This window comes from Notothenia rossii (genome assembly GCF_949606895.1).
Source record: "Notothenia rossii genome assembly, chromosome: 10".
NCBI classification, from domain to species: Eukaryota; Metazoa; Chordata; class Actinopteri; order Perciformes; family Nototheniidae; genus Notothenia; species Notothenia rossii.
In genome coordinates, this window is record NC_136908.1 from 18460842 (window position 1) to 18483526 (window position 22685).

General features: G+C 41.1%; 2 protein-coding genes across 2 annotated transcripts in view; one reads left to right on the top strand and one right to left on the bottom strand.

Annotated features, from left to right (window-relative positions):
- The window catches only part of LOC307022322 (heterogeneous nuclear ribonucleoprotein R), a 147840-nt gene that overhangs the window by 43667 nt on the left and 81488 nt on the right, over nucleotides 1-22685 (top strand). The gene's annotated exons all lie outside the window — the stretch shown is intronic.
- On the bottom strand, nucleotides 278-21089 carry LOC307021703 (uncharacterized protein). Its single transcript, XM_079654068.1, has 12 exons — nucleotides 20952-21089; nucleotides 20105-20239; nucleotides 17072-17549; nucleotides 8686-8860; nucleotides 8160-8260; nucleotides 7596-8021; nucleotides 6914-7081; nucleotides 4625-4826; nucleotides 3322-3395; nucleotides 859-1049; nucleotides 670-739; nucleotides 278-535 (listed from the first exon to the last, which is right to left on the bottom strand). The coding sequence occupies exons 1-12, from the start codon at nucleotides 21072-21074 to the stop codon at nucleotides 513-515; spliced, it is 2166 nt and encodes a 721-aa protein (XP_079510194.1). The 5' UTR covers nucleotides 21075-21089; the 3' UTR covers nucleotides 278-512.

Below are 22685 nucleotides of genomic sequence, written 5' to 3' on the forward strand. Positions count from 1 at the left end.
AAAAGGGGTCATAGGTGACAGGAGAGGACGAGGACACAGGAGGAAGAGCATGCCGATTCTACCAGCCAGACAGCCAGCCGGCAGATGCTCATACCACAACCATTTGACACTGCATACTTAAACCTTGGTATGTAAAGCAATAAACATCATTCTAAACTGCAGCAAAAGACCAGAAATTCATCTGTTTGTGTCGGCGTCAGGATCACTCTAAACCCTCCTGTGAAGTAATGGCAAAAGGATATAGGACATTGGAATAATAAAATAGCCATTACAAAGGTTGATGGAAATGAACATATAGTTGTTATTAACTTATCACACAAAACTAAAATACATTTATTATGAATGGTCTACATCTTCAGAAGAACATATGCAAGGCCCATCGCATTCCCCAGGAAAAGGAAGGTAAGCTTGAAAAACGTTCCAGCGTATCCTTGTAGAGCACCTTTCACTAAAGGAAGGGGCCGCCATCTTGAGAGCACACAGCTCACTTTACACATCAATGAATGGTTCCATCAGGGTGCTGCCTTTGATGATTCTGGAGAATACAAGACATATAAATGCATGAGATATAAAATCAGTCTCAGGATTAACTTGAATAATGATTTTATTTAGATTAAGAAACAAATTTACCAGCGACTACAGAAGATGTATTGTTCTGCACCTACTTACCGGAGTTCATTTTGATGATGTGTTCCAAGCATGAGGAGCCTCGGTAGATCCATTCCTCATGTTGATCCGTCTATGATTGATGACACAAAAACTACTATGAGTCAAGCAATCTAAATACATATTGCAGGAGAGAATAAACCAAGAATACTGTTGGAAATAGTTTTAAGAAAGATGTTCACAAACACTGACCGAAACGAGAACTTTGAACAAGCTGGAGTCGATCGTCAGCACCGTACACCTCTGTATTACTCCATCCAATTCTGCATTTATAACCTGTCCAACCCGGTACTGTGTCTGGGGCGGGTAAGGCCAGGCCTTTAAATACCGCTGCATGAAGCTCTTGTGGCTGACATCTGCAATATCGTCCAAGGGGTCCGTCACTGTCACAGGAAAAACAGAATCTGTCACTCTGCTTAATGACAGAGTAGTTGTAGGTACCGTGAACAGGTGTTTGACAGGTGTCAAATTTAAAGCTCTAACTCCATAGAGCAGGGGTGTCCACACTTTTTTCACAGAGGGCCACATAGAGAAAAATATACGATGGGCTGGGCCGCTCACTAGAGGCATATTGCCTCTTAGTTTTAAGTTAGAAAAATCAATCAAATGTAGGTAAATTGTCGTTGATATTGATGACAAAAACACAACTCTCTGTAGGGTTTCATTTATTGTGTTGCCAGTTCATTCCTTAAAACAGGAGGCTCAGATATCTTATAAGAGGAAATCTGAAGGGTATATTTTAAGGTTGTTATGTAAATGTGTTATTGGGATTTTTTCTTATCAACTAAGATTTGTTAGAAAATGTTTTCAACTTTAATTCACTGAATTTATTCAACACATTAATACTGTGTTATATATTTGAACATTGTATATTTAAGAAGTACAATGGCAGATGTTTAATTTGTGGGCCATAATTCATTATACTTTTGCCGCATTTGGCCCCCGGGCCATAGTTTGGACACCCCTGCCATAGAGGGTCATCAGTTAAATGTATCATAATGCTGCTTTGTAGTTTAGCATTAAGGCAGGCTAACCTACTTGCTGATGGCAACAGATGCCAAATAAGTGGGTAAGTTGTTGAGAAATAACTGCTGCACATGCATTGTTGTCAGGAATCTTATGCAGTTATTGTTATTCACATATTTCCAGAGGTAACATGTTTTTAACGGACAACATTTTTGGGTTAATTATTGCGTATGGCTGAATTCCATTTATCTGCTTCAGTTTCAGGGTCCTGGGGCCTCATTTATAAAAAGGGATATACGCTCAAAAAATGGCGTACGCCAGTTTCTACGCAATGTTTGCGATTTATAAAATACTAACTTGACGGGAAAATGTGCGCTCCTCCACGCAAACTCTGACCCATGCGTACGCACTAAGCACAAAAACGGGAGGGACGAGAAACTGCGACACCGTTGGCAGAAGGAAGAGAGATATGTGGAAATAATACCATAAATGAAAATTACCTCTCATTTATCATATATGAAGAATTCATTTTCACAAATGGATTAAAGCCAATCTTAAAATGATTTAATAAACGCCTGTTTGAGACTCCTCCGTGCACACAAAAACATAACTTGGAGAAATAAATACGGAAATGTTATTGATCACCCCTCGATTATGTTCTCGTTAAGAAATGTATTCTCATAAATGATGCAGTAAACAGAAGGAGGGAATTACATTAAACTGACGCCGGTTTGCATTTATATAGGTTGTAGATACGAGCATGGTTTTATATATACTATCATGTTTAATCATGTTTTATGCCGTTCGCCAATACTTGATAAGTCACTCGTAAAACACAGGAGGTATGGAAACTAAGAACACCATATGTGGTCAATTGTACAGCTAATATAACAACACATTAGTTGTATTTGCTTAACTGGTGGATTATGGATATATAGTTGCTTATCGAAAGCTGGAACACAAACCACCAAATACAAAAAAAATAATTCAGATCCAGTCGTCATGACTCCCCTCCGGATGGATTCCCCAATCATTTCTTACAGTTTCTCATCAAGGGGGGGAGGGGTCTCCTGTCCCTGGTACAAACACACTGCCTGAGGAAGGCTATGTGTATTTCTTTTGTCATTAACTTTTTTCGGACCATTTATTTATTTTGGTGACGATCCGACTTCCATGCTGCTACTCTGTTCAAACTGCATCCACCAAACAATATAAATTATCTCGACCTTCCCAAAATAACCTAAATCTGACACGGTGTGAGATGTCTTTTTTTAGCTGTTCCGTCGTCATTTCCTGCGATCTTCTTCATGCAGTCAGTCAGAATTAATGAATGAATGGGCGTTTCTTTGACTATTTATAGGCAAATATGGGCGTTACGTGAAGCCCGCAAAAGCTGCACCGCATTTCAAGTTCATTGTGATTTACGCAAGTCCTTTGCCGGTACGCAGTCTTTTATGAATCGGGAAGTGTTGGTGCGTATTTATTTGCTTTTTCCTACGTAAGCAACCTTCCCACGTCAATCCTATGCAAGGCTTTATAAATGAGGCCCCAGGTGATTACCGGTACACTTGAATAGAGCAGAGCGAAACACATTTTTGAGGCAGCAAACAGCTCTCAAACTGGACTCTGATCAGACCAACTTGTGCTAATCTTGAAATCTGTTGATGTGACTGAATGAGACAAACTTACATGGTCTGCACACCAGGTGAAGGCTAGGTAGGTTCACATAGAGCGGCGTGTGATCATCCATAAAGACCAGGAACCTGGAAAACAAATACATGATTTTCCTCACACAATACTTTGGCTAATGCATCCTCATTTTATCATAAGAAATATAGGGCTGTCGTGGATTGATTGTCCAAAGTAAACTGGCGATTAGTCACAAATTATTTGTACGCTTTTTATCTATTCTAAATTAATCTTATTTATTTTACATGTTTTTGATATTCTTATCAACATAGGAGTGGACAAATATGATTGCTTTATAAGAAATGTCTGTTTATTAAAGATAAATATTCTCCAGAATAACCCCAAAGGTGCTGTATGCTCTAAAATTAGGCAAACTAAATCCTCACATTAAACAGATGGTTATATTGAATATAACATTGGATAGTAATACATGTAGTTTAAAACTTAACATTTGTCAAGGTTGACTAAACATCCCCTGTTTCTTTAAGCAGCTCAAATCATCATTGGATCCTTCAAACGTAAAACAGATAATCTCACACAATGTAATTGTGTCTATCCTCACTTGGGGGCAACATCATAAAAACAGCCCCTTCTGCTAATTGGGATCAAAACAGGCTGATACAAAACAAACAAAAACAATACATAAAGTGTGCTTGTAACAGTGGGAGTGTACCACAGAACCAGGACTCAGCCTCTATAGTGCAGTTAGGCCAGTTATGATGTCCACTCGGCTCCTTCAAAAACTATCCAGAGTGGTCTGCTTGCGAGGCGGAGGGGGGTGGGGGGTTGGGGGGTGGGGGGTGCGTCTGTGAACCAGTGATATTTTTAAATTTGACCTACTCCGGTCGTTACTTAATTCCCATTGACAGTAGGTACATATTACTTTGGTCTTGTCGAGAAAACCACCTGGCAGGGCTGAACATGCAGCTTTCAAACTACGGAGCGGTCCCAAGGTCACAGAACGCGCACATTAAAACAAAACGAGTGGCATTTAAAGAAGTTACGTTAACACGTTAACTTTGGCAGCCATAAAAAAATATGATAAATGCCACTTCTGTTTTTAGAGATGGTAAAGAAAGTTTTTTTTTTTTTTTTTTTTTAAATGGCTGAGTTGACCTTTTCTCCAGAATTATACATACTGGTTAACAATGATATGAAGTCATTGGGAACAAATTGAGGATCAAAGTAAAACACATTTTAACGATGAAAAACAAAAAGAACCGTGATATGTGAGAAATAGTGACACTTAAGGGTATAAGTTTAACTTGACTTGATCCTCGAAGGTATTCCATTACACACGAACCTCATGCGGTTTTTCCTGCTTGGGAGCTCTGCCAGGGTCCCCGGGCAGAACTGGCCCTCTTCAGTCTGATGTTTGACCACAACACGAGTGCCGACCAACAGACTGTCCACTTTCGGCATGTAGTCAAAGGCGATGTGGTGGCCGGAGACGAGGCTCTTCCCCTTGCTCTCAAATTGGATCTTATATTTCATCCGTCCATCTTCTGCAAAAAAAAGAAAGCAAAGATTCTAAATACTATTTATTCTATATTACCGTAATTTTCGGACTATAAGCCGCGCCTTTTTTCCCATTTTTCGACGCTGCGACTTATATAACGGTGCGGCTAATCTATGGATTTTTACAGCTAACGGCCACCACCTTTAACTCTATGGGCTCTATGGCCGGTCTGCGGACCCCCAAACTTAAGCGGCGGGTTCCAGCAGGAAAAGCTGGAGGCCGGAAAAGAGTGAGACAGGTAGCGCGCAAAAGTAAAAGTGGAACCGAGAGTGGTACGAGAGACAGAACGAGAGCAAGACAGACAGACATTACGAGAGCGAGACAGTTTGTCCCCGTACCACTGGTTATAAACCGCTGCTGTAGATCACTGCCGGTACGTGCGCTGGGAGCGCACCGTTTAAGTTTGAAAGTTGAAAAGTTTGCGTGTCTGAAACGTTATGTGATACAGTACAGTTTACACAGCACAGTACATGTTCTGTAGCTACTATTGCACTAAATGGTAACACTTGAATACATTATGCAAATATGCAACTTGTTTGTTGAAATGTTAATAAATGGGAGCTTCCTCAAACAGCCATCTCTTTCCCGACAATCCCCTCTATGCACGAACCCTTACATATGGTAATTAAACATTAAAACACCTGCGGCTTATAGTCCAGTGCGGCTTATATATGTCCACATCATTCAATTTAGCTGCTGCGGCTTATATTCAGGTGCGCCTTATAGTCCGAAAATTACGGTACTTATTAAAAGCAATAAACCTCTTTAGACAATGTCAGCAATCTGCAAAACTAATTTGTGTTGTCTACATTTCGCCTCATCTAGGATTTTATTGTGCTGCTCATTATGGGCCTACAACTATATCCTTACAGTAAGCATTACAACTATTTTAACATCTAAGCTGGAATTTACAAGTCAGTTGTCTACAGTTTTCACATGTTCGGGACAGATTATGACCATGTGGTGCCATCAATGCCAACCGTCTGATTTTGGGGGACAACTCAGTGATAAAATGTAACTCAATTTGATTTGTATTAGTGTGGACATGGCCTTGGTCACAGGTTATATGAGACTACTTACAAACTGTATAAAAAACTATTTAGTGAAATGGAATGATACTGGTTACCTGAAAAAAGCCTTGAAGATTTTGCAGAAATGGCTTAATGAGCAATACTATTGTTAATAAATGTACTTTTCCCATATGTACTGGACATGAGAATGGATTGCTTAAACTTGTATTACACTTTTAAAACATTTTACATGATTTAACATGTGGTAAATGTCTCTACTGACGTAGTATTCTCTGATGGTTCTCAGACCTGAATTTCAACAGCCACATTGAGAATATAGAATCAGCCCGTTATAGCAATTTACTGATCCTTGTATGAACTGTGCACTCTATGAATGTTGGGACCCTGCAATGAACTCCTACCATGGTCTTGCAGTAAATTTCCCCAATGAATCTGAATTTTATATCTATGAAACTGTCTCCTGTTTTCGTGTGGGATGGTTAGTTAACCTCCCTTTTTATGAAAGAGATAACACTGTGATAAGACTAAAAGTGGGCTAGCCTACCCAGTTTCTCGTCCCACCATGAGGTCTTTTACTTGGCTTTGTCTGTCAAATAATTTATTTTAAAATACTACTGTTGGTTATAAATCCCTGGTTGGTTAAGTGCCTAAATACATTTCTGATCTTCTGCCTCATTATGAACCATCTGTCTGGGAAGGGTCATGGCTGAAGACTCTCGTTTGCCTAAGCCCTTTTATGAAATCAGATAACTATTCATTTATTATTACACATAACATTAACTTGTATTCTTGTCTTGTACTCCTGTATTATGATATGGTGAGCTTGTTTTATATAAAGCACTTTTTAATTCCTGAAATGTGCTGTACAAGTTAACCCTGCCTCTAGGAAGGGTTATGTATGTTTACTACATTTCATCGATTTGTACTACATAATCAGTGACAAACATGATTAAACACCCTGAAAAAGACAAATACCTGTCAAAATGAAGAATTTGTTGCAGTGTGTTTATTTTTGTGCGGGACAGATTCCTTTTTGTCTTACCCCTTTCCATCATCTCGACGATTATTCCCCGACGCCAGCTCATGGCCTTCCTTCTCGCCAGGACACTCATTGTAACCTTGATTGCTCCTAGTGGCGCGCTGGGAGCAGTCTCGGTAACTGTGTCAGACTTTTGGCAAGGAACAGTTACTTTCTGTTCTAGGCTTGCTCCTGTCAGCGGAAAAGAAACATAATAGGGCATAAACAAACTGATGACTTTAAATGAATTTATAGTTGCCCATATCATTTTTTTAAAAGAGAGAATAAATGTTGCATCTTATAAATTATGTCTCAATATCCACCGTCTGTAAAATAGATGTTTATGGTTTGCATTATTAATTCAGGTGACTGCGATTGGGCCAATAAGAATTAAGTGTCACCCAATTAAAATAGCAAAAAGAAGATGGATCAGCAAACTGAATAGTCATTGTTTAGGTGTTTCTTTATCTCATACTTCACTTTAAAAGTAAAATATTAGTTCCCCCTTAAAAACAACCATGCCTAATGTCAGAGGGTCAGCCGAAAATAGGTACATAAACCACAAGCTATGTAAATACGTATTTATTTGTTATGTTTTTTTCCATGACAGGATCAATCTGACAAGGAATTTATTAGGATTCAAAGTTATTCATTTATCGCAACGTCCTCCGACTGGTAGGGATTTTAATGTTTTTGTGTCCATTACCTTCGGCTTTTGCTGGTCGTGTTGGTGTATTCATTACTGCACTCTTAGCGTCAGTATTGGCACTTGCTTGGGGTGTCAATATCTTTCCTTCGTTGCTCGTAGCTGCTGTAATTCTGCCCTGTTGACTTTGAAAACGTTTCTGGTTGTTATGATCTCCTTTTCTTCTTTTTTTCGAAGCAGGTTTGCTACTCGAGATGGAAGAATCGGAATCGGAATCAGAATCATCGGACCTCTGTTTTGGGTCCCACAGCTTATCACAATCTGAGTTGTCGGAAGATTCATTTTCACTGTTGTCATCCAGAGGCGTCGGAGGACAAAACATTTTTATCTGCTTTTCAGAAAGTCTGGTCAAGGCCACCACTAGCTCTTTCCTGATTGAGGGTTTTTTGGATTTAGAAAGTGTTGCACTGCTCTCCAGCGTTGATTCTACAAAGTATTTAAAAAAAAATCACTGGTCAAACAAACTAACTAAAATAAGCCAGTTTATTGGTGAAGCAATTCACAATTAAAAAAGAGACAAATCCTGCATGAATATTTTAATTTAACAAACAATTTGCATCTTACCACAGCTTGTTGTGTCATCGTCCTCAGAGTCAGTGTCTCTGTAATCCCACCCCAGCAAGGCGTATTGCTTCCTCACAACAGCTTCACATGCCTCCACAGACCTGAACACATTAACAACAAAGACAACACGAATCAAGCAAAGAACAGAAATTGACTGTACTTCAAATACTCAGAAGGGACGGTACTTTTAATAAAAAAATATTATTTTTAAAAACATGACTTTAGTGACCTTGCTTTGTCCCAAAAATCTGTCCAGGATAGGCAGTTTTTTCAGAATGGATGGATGAATTTGAAACACTCTATTACAACAGTTTGGAATATGAGGTCTTTTATTTTAAGAACAGATTTAAATGTTTTAAAAAATGTTTTTGCTGCCTTTATATTCTGAAGTTTTTAGTTGTTTCTCCTGTCAATCCGTCCAATTCGGGCCTCAAAGATTAAAAAGGTTTCCTCTGTGGTTGATTATGTTTAAAACGGGCTTAAAAATAGGTATCAATAATAAGTAGCAATTGGTTGTAACACTCACTCGCAGAGCTTCACGAGTTCGGAAGCCCGTTGTATTTTCCGATCCACCATGGCTTGAATTAGGGTGCATTTCTGCAGCACATCGGACTCGATCAGCTTGTCCTGCTTAACCATTTGTTTAATCCAAGTCCGGAGCTCATCTTTGGTCAGCTCTATTTCATCTGCCTCCATTATCACTGCAACACAAAAGGTCACAGATCATGAGGTAAAGTGTTGTGTTGTTTATTCCAGGAAAGACAAACAACTTCTAAGTTCAACTATTTAATAAAAGAGCAAAATATATACCGGTAGTCACTTGGCAAAGGACTCCATCAGGTCATAGAAATCGTCTGTAACCACTATTTCCGGAAAAAGCGTTGAACCTCTTGCACACATACATTTGATTATTTAGGGCATTGCCCGCGCATTTAATGGTTGATTGAGACTAGAAGGGGAGGACCGTGGATAGACTTTGGCCTCCCTAGTTGGTGCACAGACTTAGTCTGAGTCTCTTGGCAACACAAACTCCAATCAGCATTCGGCCGGCCGGTAAAGGTTCCCTCCCTACTCTAGTCACGCTATCCTACGTAATTTGTTTTGTTGAAGCTGCTTGCAACAGATAGTAGGAAACATCTACTATGCATAGGCGTTGAGCACACACTGTTCAAGGCCAGAGTGATCTCCTCTTTGTCTCTACAGTATCTGCACCCCTAGTATTTGCAACGCTTGTAATGCAAGCTAAAACTTTCTTCTATGACTATTCCCTTTGTTTCGTATCCAACCCATCAGAACCTGGTATTGGTTGATTGTGTCTATTTTATCCTGTAGTCATAGCAACATCTCATGAGCACAATAAGCATATAATGTAATAATAAGAATCAACCTTGTAATGTTATATAAAAATAGACTCCACAAAAGCTTAAGTGTCCAACAGGGGAGTTTTCTCTAAACATAAGATTGAAATAATGATATTTTGAAGATTGACAAGAATGACTCCAAGAGGATGGACATCACCAGCTCTTGTTCAAAATGACATGCCAAGTTGTGCTCTAGTTTTGGCATTTACTGTACACGAGCAGCTGATGTGATAAGGACAAGAGCCAGCAACAGCATAATACTGTTGAATGGTGAGAGGGAATCGCTGGCAAGGGGGCTACAACTACAAGAAAATGAACATATTTTACCGTGATTTAAATTGTAATACACGTTTCAAAATGATGCCGAATTAACAACATACTGATACCGATCTGCAGGCGAAAAACCTTTTAAAATGCGTGTCTTCTGAATGGAAATCGAATCGATCAGGCTAAGCTAACGTTGTATATGCTCCGTCCACACACACACACACCACAACGGCCTACAAACATAAATAAACCAGCGACTGTAATCTCTATGACACAAACACTGTGTGTTCAGTTTCCAGAAGCCTCTAGTGGAAGGGGCTCAGGAGGATACTGACGTTTGGACCAAAAGATGATCCGAAAAGTTATTAAAGATTGTTTTATAGTTGGTTACAGTTTTCATTTTTATAAAAACAATCCACCATAAGCAGCCTTCCTGGGATTATGTCCCTTTAGTAGAGCGGATAACCATGAAATTGTGCACTTTTTGAAAGAAACATGAAACTTCTACCATAGTTAGTTTATACCATGAGGTTTATTTTCAGATGTGGAGGGAAGTCAGATTTGACCTCTGAGGCCCGGGAGAGGTCAAATCCAAGATGGCCGCCAATAATACTCAAAAATGCCTCACTTTGGAACCAAACACTGTAGAAAAACACTTAAGGTGTCATTTCCCACACATTTTAGGGTGCCCATTCTGTTGGTGATACCTTTGAGACCAATAGAATTCAAGAAAATGCATTTAGATCAATGTGGAGGTCAAATAATGCAAACATAGGGTGGTGAACGATGCAAAAAGGTAGTTTATTTTCAAAATAATAACAGTAATGATAAGGTTAATAATGATGTCAATAACAATAATAACAATGCCAATAACAACAGTCATTGAAATAATAAGTAATTTTTTAACTGATTTATTATTTAACTTTTTAATCATCATCAAGGGACGGAGAAGTGGTTAACAACACCACAGTCCTTTCATGTCAGGATCACATATTGGTAGTGATCAAAAATCTTAACAGTCCCCAGAACAAAAGCAGAGATCTGTACACTTAAGTGCAGCTTTGGCATGAGCACCGTCCAGTGCACCCTTTCTGACAGTTACAGCGGATCAGCTCATGGCAAGACTTTGCTGCTTCAGGGAGAGTTGTCCAGAGTGGCGGCCACCCAGTGGTTTCTTTTGTCCAGCCCCAATCAGATGGCTCTGGCATCTCTGGGTCCAGGACCAGTGACTGGTTCCAAACGTTAGCCTGAAAGCAAGTACGCTTGATGTGCTGTTTGAGGGCAGCCTGGGTTGGAGGGATGTTCTCTAAACTCCTGGACTTCTGGGAGAAAAGCTGTTTCCTGGCATCATTCACTTCCATGCACTCACTCGTTCGGTGATACATGAGCACCACAAATCTTTCCAGCAGTAACATGGAATCTTCACTGACCTCACTTGGCATGCACAGGAGTTCCTGGAAAGCATCACTGACCTCTGGGAAAGACTTCCATCTCTCCCAGGCAATTTTCTTTCCACGGCCAGCAAATGCAGACACGGTGTCACATCCAGTGAAAGCGTGAAAGACAGGGAGAGTCAGGCATTGGATAGGAGTCATTGTGGCAACCATTTCATGAATAGCGATAAACCGGAAACTCGACCCAACACCAAAGGAAACCCACAGTTCATCGGGAGCTATTTTGCTAAAACAAGCCACTGCCAACACCACCACATCTGTATCAACGGTACGTATGGTCACCTTCTTACAACCTTTATGCATAGCGTCTGCCACATGCAGAAGTAGCCGGGTGTCTGCCTCTTCTTGTGAACATGGGGCAAGGCAGGTCACACATGAATCGGCAGGAGAGCAGAGGACTCCAGTTCCATCTGTTGCATACAGTTCCTTGCCCTGTGCTACTGGCAGACTTACGGCTTCTCGGGCCAGGAAGGAAAATAACTCTGTTTTGTTTTCATCACATCGAAGGAAGTCTTTCCAGTTCTTGGGCATCACAGTAAGGGGAGCCACCCTTTTCCTCTTGCCATTTCCCCTCTTCTGTCTTGTTGAAGCTTTCAGGCTGGCAGATAGGTATACATCCCAGACAAGGTCAACACGGATGCTTACCTCTAGTTGAGCAGAGATGTATGGTATGAACACTGTTTCTCCATACTCTTGAAATGTTCTTGATAACTTTGGATTCAGCATTTGAACCACAGCTGCACCATCTAGAATTACTGCATCAGTCTTAGGAACACTCTTGATTTCAAGCAGATTTGACTCCAGGCAGCGAAGCAGATCTGCTTTAACCCCGAACCGAAGTTTTCCTCCACTTGACAGAGCTGGAGGTGCTGCCTGGTTTTCGTGGGAAAAGAAGTGGTTGATGTCTCCATCTCGTGTTTGACATGAGATGTACAGCCTTGAAAAAAGACCACAGTCACTCTTCAGTGCAGCGAGTTGTGCTTTCTCTTTTGATTTGACCTTCACAGGTGGTCTGCTGAATAGTGGCAACTTTTTTTTTGGAAGAGGGTGTGTGATAGGTGTTGTACACCTTTCCAGCCTTTGGGTCACAAACTCGGTGTACTGCTCCTCACCAATGGTATAAATCCTTCTTACAGTATCAGCAACTTGAGTATCAACGATGTCTCTTGTGTCAATGACTAAAAGATCTTGGCTGTGTTCTAGAAATGGATTCCCCATCTCTTCCAGCACCGTGACAAGTGCCTTAACCTCCTTCAGGAATGTGGCTTGCACTCCAGGTTGCTGGTCATGGTGTCTAGAGTCACTGGGTCCATGCTGTTGGTGTGTTGCCTGTTCTTCAAACTCTTTAGTGATCCTGGCGATTTCTGGTCCTGCTACCATCCAGCGTCTGAGTGCTTCTGGATTGCCAGTCAGTCCGATAGCCCCACCAGAACCTTTGACCATGGCATTGTTCTGTTCATGGCACTGGTCAAGTGCCATGGCAGAGAACTGGTTGCTGGTTTTGTGCACCACGAAATGTCCAGACTTGAATTCTGCCAGGACATCTGGGTGTCTGTCCGCAAGAGTCATCATATCACGGATGTGTACAGGAAGCCATCTGCTGTAGTGTGTGTGATCCAGGGCGAACATCCAGGGCATGATCTGTGTTAGGGATTCCACGTACAGCTGGAAGTTGCCTTCACGAATGGACCTCATGTACCGCAAAACGAGAAGCTGCAATGACAGGGTCTTATGCCAGTAGTCAAAGTGAACACTAGCCTTTGCTTGTTGTATGCACCACTCCTCAAAAGATAGACTGTCAGGTGGCATGGCATCTGTATCATCAGATATGCAATTTTCATTGTATGCTCGTTGCAGTAGTGTATAGAGGCTTGCAGCTGTGACCTGGTGTGCATGGCGGGTCTTGGTGACATGTTTGGCATGTATGAAGGAATTTGCTGTTCCAGAACTTGCAATATCAGCCTGGACCAGAGCATTGGTCCAGCCACTGTCTTCTAGCCAGTCTCCCAGCAACTTCAACATAGCCATTTCGATGTGTAGACCACCAAACATGATCACAAAGTGATCTTCTCCATAAGTGTCTGGCCAGGTCCACTGTACTTGTTTAGCGAGAGCATACAGTGGTTGGTCAGCAGCAATGACAGGAATCTGACCAGGGTTCACATGTTGAATTGCTCTTTTTACGATTTCCATAGAGTGCCGAATCATTGCTACTGAATGTGCATTGTCAAGAAAGAGAGGTAATAATGCATTGATTGCTGCAGGAGGGATGACGGCATGGTGAACACAGGCATGGTAGGCAGACCACGATATCATGCCATCAATGGCTGACGTTTCAACAGCTGTCTTGACTTTTCTGAGCCATGCATATTCATCCTCTGTGGCGGCTGTAGAAACTAGGAGGGTGGAGGGTCTCACAGGACCTTGTACAGGTGGCACACTAAATTCCTTTTTGTGGAGGGAAGCTGGTGGCACGACTGTGTATGATGTTGGCAGAGGTTTCACTGACTTGGTGGAAGAGCCATCTTGACTAATCACTAGTACACCACGATCAGTTCCGCTTTGTGTGTGTGATGGATGCTGCATTAGTGAGATTCCAGTGCCGTGGAAGGAATCTTTGGCTGTTGCAGAACTTGGGTTATGGTCTATATTGTCCACAGCTCCTGTTGTGAACAGTCCATTACGCAACTTTGGTGGGCACACAACATCTTCCATCCTAAATTGCTGGCAGACACCATTGGCAATGTTTGATGTGACTTGCAGCAGCCTGTCATAGGAAACACACAATCCCAGGTTGAACAGTGTGTCAACTAACCCCCTACTTCGTGTAACTGCATGGATCTTGAGGGACAGATATAGAGGGAGTGGAGTTTCTCGGGTCTGCCTTGTACGTGCTGAGCTTGGTGAATCCATGTTCCGTGCCTGCTTCTTACTGTTAAAGACCATCAATTGGGAGATTGTTAGGGCAGGTTTTGTGGTGGTCTGATGCTTAATGTTTGTACCATCAAGTACCATGTTGACGAGAGCCAAGAGAGATGGTGGCACAGCCCTCTGCTGGCAGTTTTCTTGGAATGATCCGTCAAAAGAGAAAGACGAACCAAAGTTTTCTTTGCGCACTACTTGTGCTGCTCGCATTAAGTGCATGGCATCACTGTCAGTTTGACAGGCTATCATGAGAGCTGGTCCAATGTCATTCTCAAAACTCAGAAGTGTGTCTCTTCCTTGTGAATGTGCCCTCAGATGTGGAAGCTCAGAAAGCAGTCGTTCTTTCAGTCTGGTGGTGTGAATCCGTTTATCTACAGTCAGACCAAGTTGTTCCAGCCTGGTCTTGTACAACTGAGCGATGTCAGTCAATTTCAAGACAGGGGAAGTGTTCTCATCACTGTTCTTGTCTTCCAGATATGCCACTAACTGTGCAAAGGCTATGCCATGTCGGCAAGTATCATCTCCATCATTGTGTTTAGATGCAGCCTGCCTGGCTTTGTTGTACAATGAAGACAGACAGCGATGATGGTACTTGGCCTCAATGGCAATCATGTCACCCTCTGCGAGCTTGGCCAACAGAGCAGTGTCCTCAAGCTCAAGGGCACACTTCCTCACATTTCTGTCAATGTTGTAGGTTGATGCATTATGCAAACCTGAGGAACCTGCAGCAGGCTCATTGCAAAAGAAGCAAGTAGGTTCTGTGGACTGTGAATGGCTGTGGGCAGATCGCGTGTGTACAGATGAGGTACTTTGTTGTTGTGCTGTAGTTAATTTCCCCCGACTTAGCTCATCATATGCTTTTTTGTTGAATTTTAGCCGACATCTCTTGTGCCACTCTGCCTTGTGTCTCTTCAAAGTGGATTCTATGCCATCTCCATCATCTAATCGCTCCAGGTTGAGGTCCATTGGCATATGCTGAAGGGTATGGAACCGGAGAAGGTCTTCTGTGAGGGATACATAGCCACTACCAACAGACTGTTTATATTTGTTTCTGAGAGGACACTGTAAAGGTTCATCTGTTTTGACTTGACAGAGGACACAAATGTCCCAGTTAGTGCTGGGGGGTGGCTTGGATTGCTTGGATAACGAGGGCTGGGTAGGGACCATCAAGCTGTGACGCTTTGACATGGTGAGGGTTAAAATTCCAGCAAGACGTGGGAATCTGAAAAGATAACAATTTAACATTGTATTAAACACTGTTGTCATTGTGTCATTCGGTTTTTGTAGGGTTAGGTTAAACCAAATGACACTTAATGACAATGATATGACATATATGTGTCATATATATATGACATTGACATAATGTTTATGACATGTTCGTGACATGTCCGTGACTGTGTTTTGTTACTGTTATGACAGGTAAAATGTTACCCAAATTTTACATAATAACCAAGTTGACATCTCTAGAAAATACTCTGTTCAATCATTAAACTACTCAGCTCAAACAGAAATGTTCCAGACTGTCTTCTACTTAAGCTAGGATAATTATTTTGATCACGCTAGCTAGCTAGCTAGCTAGGAGTTTTCCTTGCTAGCTAGCAAAGAAAACTCCTTCCTGGCTACAGTCAAATTCAATACATTCGCATTCAAAGGCATATATTAATATTAATATTGTTTTTAATAATATTGTTTGTTCATAGTCAATCTTTTTACCTGTTAGAAATGTCCGAAGTGTCAGAAGTGTCATTTCTGAATACTTCTCACCATGTTGTCTAGCAACAACCCCTCGAATAAGTAGGCTACTGAAGCTTTAGAGCAGGGGGTTTTCAACCAGTGGTCCGTGGTGGTATTGCAGGTAGTCTGTGGAAATGGTCTAGGGGGGTCAACTGCTGATAAATCTGTGCTGAGAATGCATACAAATATCCACACACCCCATGAAATAATAACTTATAACTAAATAATACTGAGACTACAAAGAAATCAATTGAAGAATGTTCTTGGGTACATAAAAAATAAATATTTTGATATATTTTTACCTTGACTTTAACATAAATGCATTTTCTTGAATTATATTGGTCTCAAATGTATCACCAACAGAATGGGCACCCTAACATTTGTGGGAAATGACACCTTAAGTGTTTTTCTACAGTGTTCGGTTCCAAAGTGAGTCAGTTTTGAATATTATTGGTGACCATCCCCGATTTGACCTCTCCCGGGCCTCAGAGGTCAAATCTGACTTCCCTCCACATCTAAAAATAAACCTCATGATATAAACTAACTATGGTAGAAGTTTCATGTTTCTTTCAAAAAGTGCACAATTTCCCTTGATTTGAGGGCTTAACCGCTGTACTACTTCTTCTAATAATAATGATGTCTTTTTCTTTGAAGAAAATGCCAACTCCGTCAGCTCTATTCTCTACATCACAGGTGGTATTCAGTCCAAGTTCCTGCGTAAAGAGGAAGTCATAATTAGTGTCTAATAAATATTTAATTTTCCTCTCTGGAAAGTCTTTAGACTGAACACCACGTATATTCCAGGTAGCGACATTTAAGAAGCTCATATTGGTTTATAAAATGAACCACTAGGATGTATCTACATTTGCCCGTTTTTCATTTAGGTTCAAGTTTCTACTTGCAGGTCTCTTTTTTGAGACCTCAGGCGGGGCTTCCCCCTGAGCCTCACTCGGGAGTTCTGGAAATTCCGGAGTTGGTGAAAAAGACCCCGAGTTACTTTCCGGGGGCGAGTAGAGGGGCATGCTGACTCGCTGACCAGCTGTAAGGCTGTCAGGGCTGGAGTCAGATCCTGGGCTTTCGCTCACACTCTCATAATATTTCTCATCTTCAATCTCACTCCCAGAGCTGTACTCGCTCTCTACATCACTATCAATAGTTAATCTAGCCTCACCTGACTGGGATGGAGAGTCGTCTTCAGGAGTTGAAGGCTGTTGATCTTCAGGGAGAGGGAGATCCTTGCTGGCAGGACGACGATCAGGCTGCTGCTGGGCTGCTGGGTGAGGACCAGGACCAGGCTGCTGCAGGGCTGAAGGACCAGTACCAGGACCAGGCTGATGCTGAGCTGAAGGACGAGGGGCCGGCTGATGCTGCGCTGCTGGGTGAGGACCAGGACCAGGCTGCTGCTGGGCTGAAGGACCAGTACCAGGACGAGGCTGCTGCTGAGCTGAAGGATGAGGGGCAGGCTGATGCTGGGCTGCTGGGTGAGGACCAGGACCAGGCTGCTGCTGGGCTGAAGGACCAGTACCAGGACCAGGCTGCTGCTGGGCTGAAGGACCAGTACCAGGACCAGGCTGCTGCTGAGCTGAAGGACGAGGGGCAGGCTGATGCTGGGCTGAAGGATCAGGACCAGGTGTGCTTCTTCTGTTGCTCTGCAATAGAACAGACGCTCGTCAGTGTAGACAAGAACAGGGATGGGAGTTGTGTTAAAGGAGGGTTTAACAACTGGCAAAAGGCAGGGGAAACATTTAGGGAGCATGAGAAGTCCCATCAACACACAGAGGCCGTCAACAATGGCAGCATTAAAGCGAACACCAATTAATGTGCTGCTCTCACAAGCTGTTGCTAAGGAACAAATGACCACCCTTGAGCGCAAGACTACCTTCGGTGTTCTGTAGCCTATGCTGTGTGCGCGCGAAGAGAGAGTCAGAGAGATTAAGAGAGAAGTTCAGAGTCACTCGTTATTAATATTTTCGGATGGTTGCTCTGTGTTCACTTAAATAAAATAAATAAATACATTCATTTAGCGCTTTTCTAGCATATCGCACAGCCGAATTCACAAAAATGTGCAATTGTGTAAAATGTGTAAATTGTCACGGTTAGAAACCTATGATTATTCATGTAGGCCTATTCCGTTTTAATCTGTTTAATCTCTGTTAACTCTGCATCTGTTATGGTTATAAAATCCGGTGCGCACTGTGCTATAAAGTTCAAGTGCGTTGTTATTGCTACCAATCAACAATAAATCGTTTTCTGATTAGAAAAAGACCTGCTACATTTTGTGTGTGAAATCTGGAGAGCTGGAGAGAGCACACCTTTATCTATTTAATATAGTTGTAACAAATAAAGTAAGAAATCATTCCAATGTGTACTATAGGAAAGTAAAAAAAGAAAAAAAACAGTTTGAAAAGGGGAGTGATTAGTCAAATATGCATAAATAAAAAGAAAGAATGCTAACTATAGGTAACATAAGATAAGAATAAACAAGTTTAAATGATTTGTTATTGGTTGTGATCATATTCTAAAGATTTTTGGATTATTGAAAAGTATACAGCTCCCTTTCATATGAATGTTGAGAGCTGTATCCATAAATAAATGTTGTGCTCAAAGTGCATTAAACTTCAACCTTTAAAAAGAAAATCTTCCCAGACCCCCCTAGAGGATGTGAGGACCACCCCCAAATAAAGCAGGTTAAAATAATTAAATATTGCATACATTTTCTTTTAGTAAACACTGAAAACGGGTCCCACAGACCCAAACGTAAGTAGGGGTGCAACAACTAAATCGACTTAATCGATGACCAAATTAGTTGCCAACTAATTCAGTCGTCGATTCGTTGGTGACGTCATCACGTGTGTTTTAGGCGCCGTTAAACTCCAACGTTATCGGTCTTTGTATCGGTACTGGAGACATTTAAAAAATATATGTCATATGTATTATCGCTACATACACATTATATCGTAGTCTTAGTGTCGCCAACTCGTTTCTAATATGCAAAAGGAAAAGAAAATGCGTCTATGATGTATTTTCGATCTTTGCCAATAGTGTTTAGCATGTAAAGACGGTAACACGAGCAATTTGTCTAAACATTTAGCAAAAGTGCACCACATTCAGACGGAGGAATGTACCGGGTTCGACTGTCTTTTCTAGTAGCTCTGTAGCCCCCCCACCCACGAATAACTTTTCCACCTCAGCAACACACGCAATTAACAAAATTAAACAAACATGAGTTAATGATTAGAGGTAACTGAGTTATTTATTTTGTTAAAAGTTTCAGCTATTCTGTGTACAATTCTGTTATCACATTATTTAATACGATTTGTTAAAATATTGTTGTTTCTTTTGATGTGAAATATTATTTATTTAATTAAATAAAAAGCAATGTTAATTTTGTTTTGTTAATTTAATAATATATGTATTTTTGAATCAAGTATTCATCTTTATTGTCTTCATTGTTGGTCTCCACATGCCTAAACAACCTCAAGCTAAATCTAAAGTTGATGGCTAAATAAGAGCGTTTGAGAAATTGTGCAAGGCATAGTTTCATTAATCGATAATCAAATTACTCGTTTGTTGCAGCCCTAAAGGTAAGCATATACTAATGTGTAATGAAACAAATACCAATAACTGTATTGCATTGCTATCTTATGTGCAATTACTTCATACTGTCTTTGTCGTCCTACATTTATTGTGCCCTCCTCAGAAAATAACTGGCCCCCCCCAGTCAAATTGGTCTAGAACCGCCACTCGTTTTGGACTGACAAAACAAGACATTAACACACATCTCCTTGGACTTGAGCACTTTTACTATTGTCTGACATTTTCTAGAGGTAAAAATGTATCTAGAAAATGGCAGGAGATGGTGCTGAAAGTTGGGGGTTGTATTGGAACAAAACAGCTCCCTTTGTTTCCTGTCTTTAGTAAAACAACATTTATCATTTAAAATACCTGGCGTTAAAGTCTGCATACATATCATTGTTTTAGTAGAAACAAGCTAAATACACTTTTAATAAGAAAAACAGATTTTTCAGATTGTTTTTAGCCGTTGCTAATGCTAAAGATACAGACTCCATGATAACAGAGCCTACGACACATCCGCCCAACTAATCGGTTAGTCCTCGACCGTGAAGCCTTTTCTCTTGTAAAGGTTTAGCAAATAAGTTTGTAGATACTTTTTTTTTTTTTTAAATCGCATACCGTAGCTTACCTCTTTGTATGTCTCATCCAGATCTGGGAAAACGAGTCGACAGCGCGATAGCTTCTTCTTCTTATACTGCTGGCTGCACCAGGCCGGAAGCTCACCGCTGCTCCCGGTGGTCGTACTGACAAACAGCTCTGCATACTGTTAAATATAACAAAAATAATTTGCAGTGGTGGACGAAGTACTCAGAACTTTGAATTGGGTAAAGGTAGCAATACCACAGTCTAAAAATACCCACAAGTAAAAGTATGTAATTTAAAATGTTACTTATGGCATGACTTTTTATTTTGGGAGGAAAAAAATGTATCACCATGTGTTTTAGGAGCTTAGGGGTCCCTGATATTATATCAATTATAAAATGTGTGTGTGTGTGTGTGTGTGTGTGTGTGTGTGTGTGTGTGTGTGTGTGTGTGTGTTTGCGTCTGTGTGTATGTGTGTGTGTCTATGTGTGTGTGCCTGTGTGCCTGTGTGCCTAACCCCATCTTGACTTTCACTGTCCTCACTGTCAGACGGAATAGCCCTAACAGCCTGACCGTGTCCCTTCTGCCCTGTTTTGGTGTCCACTTCTTATAAATATCAGTAGATGGTAAAGTAGAAACATTGACTAGGTTTATAATTTTACAGCTGAGCACATTTGCACACTTGCATGATATTGCCTGGAAAAAAGTGGTCCAAGTGGCACAGTGTTGCCCTGAGGCAACGAACAAAAAAACATAGTTTTAGCTAATTAATAAATACATAATAAGTCTTTAAACAATCAAATATAGTTATTTACGTATTCATGCACATGCATGTATTTTTTATTTTAAGTTGTGTACATTTCTAATATGTTAAAAAGTGAAATGTATCTTACCAAGTGGTGGCCCTGAGTCTCCAGCTTTGCTTGCAGAAAGGACTGGTCTGTTCCACCCCCAGACAAAATGCCACACCCATATAATTCCCTCATTTTATTGGACACCAGCATGTCAGGTGACATTGTGTATATTTAAAAATATATATATATTTAGAGGGCCAGTGTGAGGTCGAAAAAAGTGGTTTGTTGCCTGAGGGCAACAGTATGCGTATGGGTAAGTAAAAGTACAAGTATTACCATCAAACTATACCTATACCTTACAAGCTGTGCATATTAAGAACTTTTACTTCTGAAGGTGGAGCTAACATGAATGACTTGTGCCAGGTATCACAATCGATAATAGTACATAAGTCATTAGTTGATTTATCTTTCCTATAATATGAACTTTCTAAGTAACTAGTCACTAAACTAAAATATTGCATACATTCAGTAGAGTAAAAAGTAGGCTATTGCTTCCAAATTGTAGTGAGTAAAAGTATGTATTACCATAAAAATACTTACACATACATATCAGTACTCTAAATTGTACTTAAGTACATTACTTGAGTAAATATACTCAATAATAACTAAGTAATATATACTACAACTTAGTTATAATTGTTTTTGCTTACATACTCCTGCTCCTCAATTTGGAAACAAGAAAAAAAAGACATGTTTTCCATTTATTTGACAACATAAGTTACTTTTGTTAGTGCTGTGTATTCCCTGTTTCTTTTTCCCTTTGGTTCCTCTACCCAGGTGTGCTGCATTGCTGTAACGAGGTTCAAACGAGGTGCACCAGGAGAAGGAAGTGCTTAAAAGCTCCAGTGCAGCAGCAGAAGAGAGAGGCCTCTGGAGTGGGTCTGCCTCTCATCCTAGGATGGATACTTAAACATTTGATGTGTTGGTTATTATTATAATAATAATGATAATAATAATATAAATCCTATGGATTCGATGATTTTAAAAGGTGTCTTTCGTGTTCTATTTAGGTCAGTGGTGGAATTTTGTTAGCCCCATAGGGCCATTTTAAGGGTGGGGCGTAACACTTTGCAGACCCATATTAATACTCCTGGTCATACAGTTGGAGATTTCCTGCAGTTTACGATTATTTCAACAAGCAAATGATCTTTTAGTGTTTAAATAGAACTCTTTATTTTCTCTCTCCATTTGACTATATTAATTTCTGTCAGGAAAACGCACCAGGACTGTACAGTGTTTTCCCAACAACAAACCCTGGTACCCCTGTCATAAAGTCTCTCCGAGGACAAAAAGAGGGCCTTCAGATCTGGCAACAGAGAGGAGCTGAAGACTGTACAGAGGCAGCTGAGGTGGAAAATCAGAGAGGGGAAAAACAGCTAAACAGGAAGAGGATGGAGGAACACCTGCTGCAGAGGAACGTCAGTGGAGTCTGGAGAGGCCTGAAAACCATCTCTGGCTACAAAGAGCCAGACTCCCAGGTCCGCCAGTTGGCAAACGACCTGAATATCTTCTTCAACAGATTTGAAGCAAGGGAGGGTACCACACCTGTGGAAGACGTCCTGTGTGGTACCTGTGCCAAAGACCCCTCACCCCAAGGAATTCAACAGCTACCGGCCGGTGGCGCTGACATCACAGCTGATGAAGACCCTGGAGAGGCTGGTCCTTGGATACCTCCGGCCCCTTGTGAAACCATCAATGGACCCGCTGCAGTTCGCCTACCAGCCTGCCATCGGGGTGGATGACGCCATCATCTACCTGCTGCAGAGGTCCCTC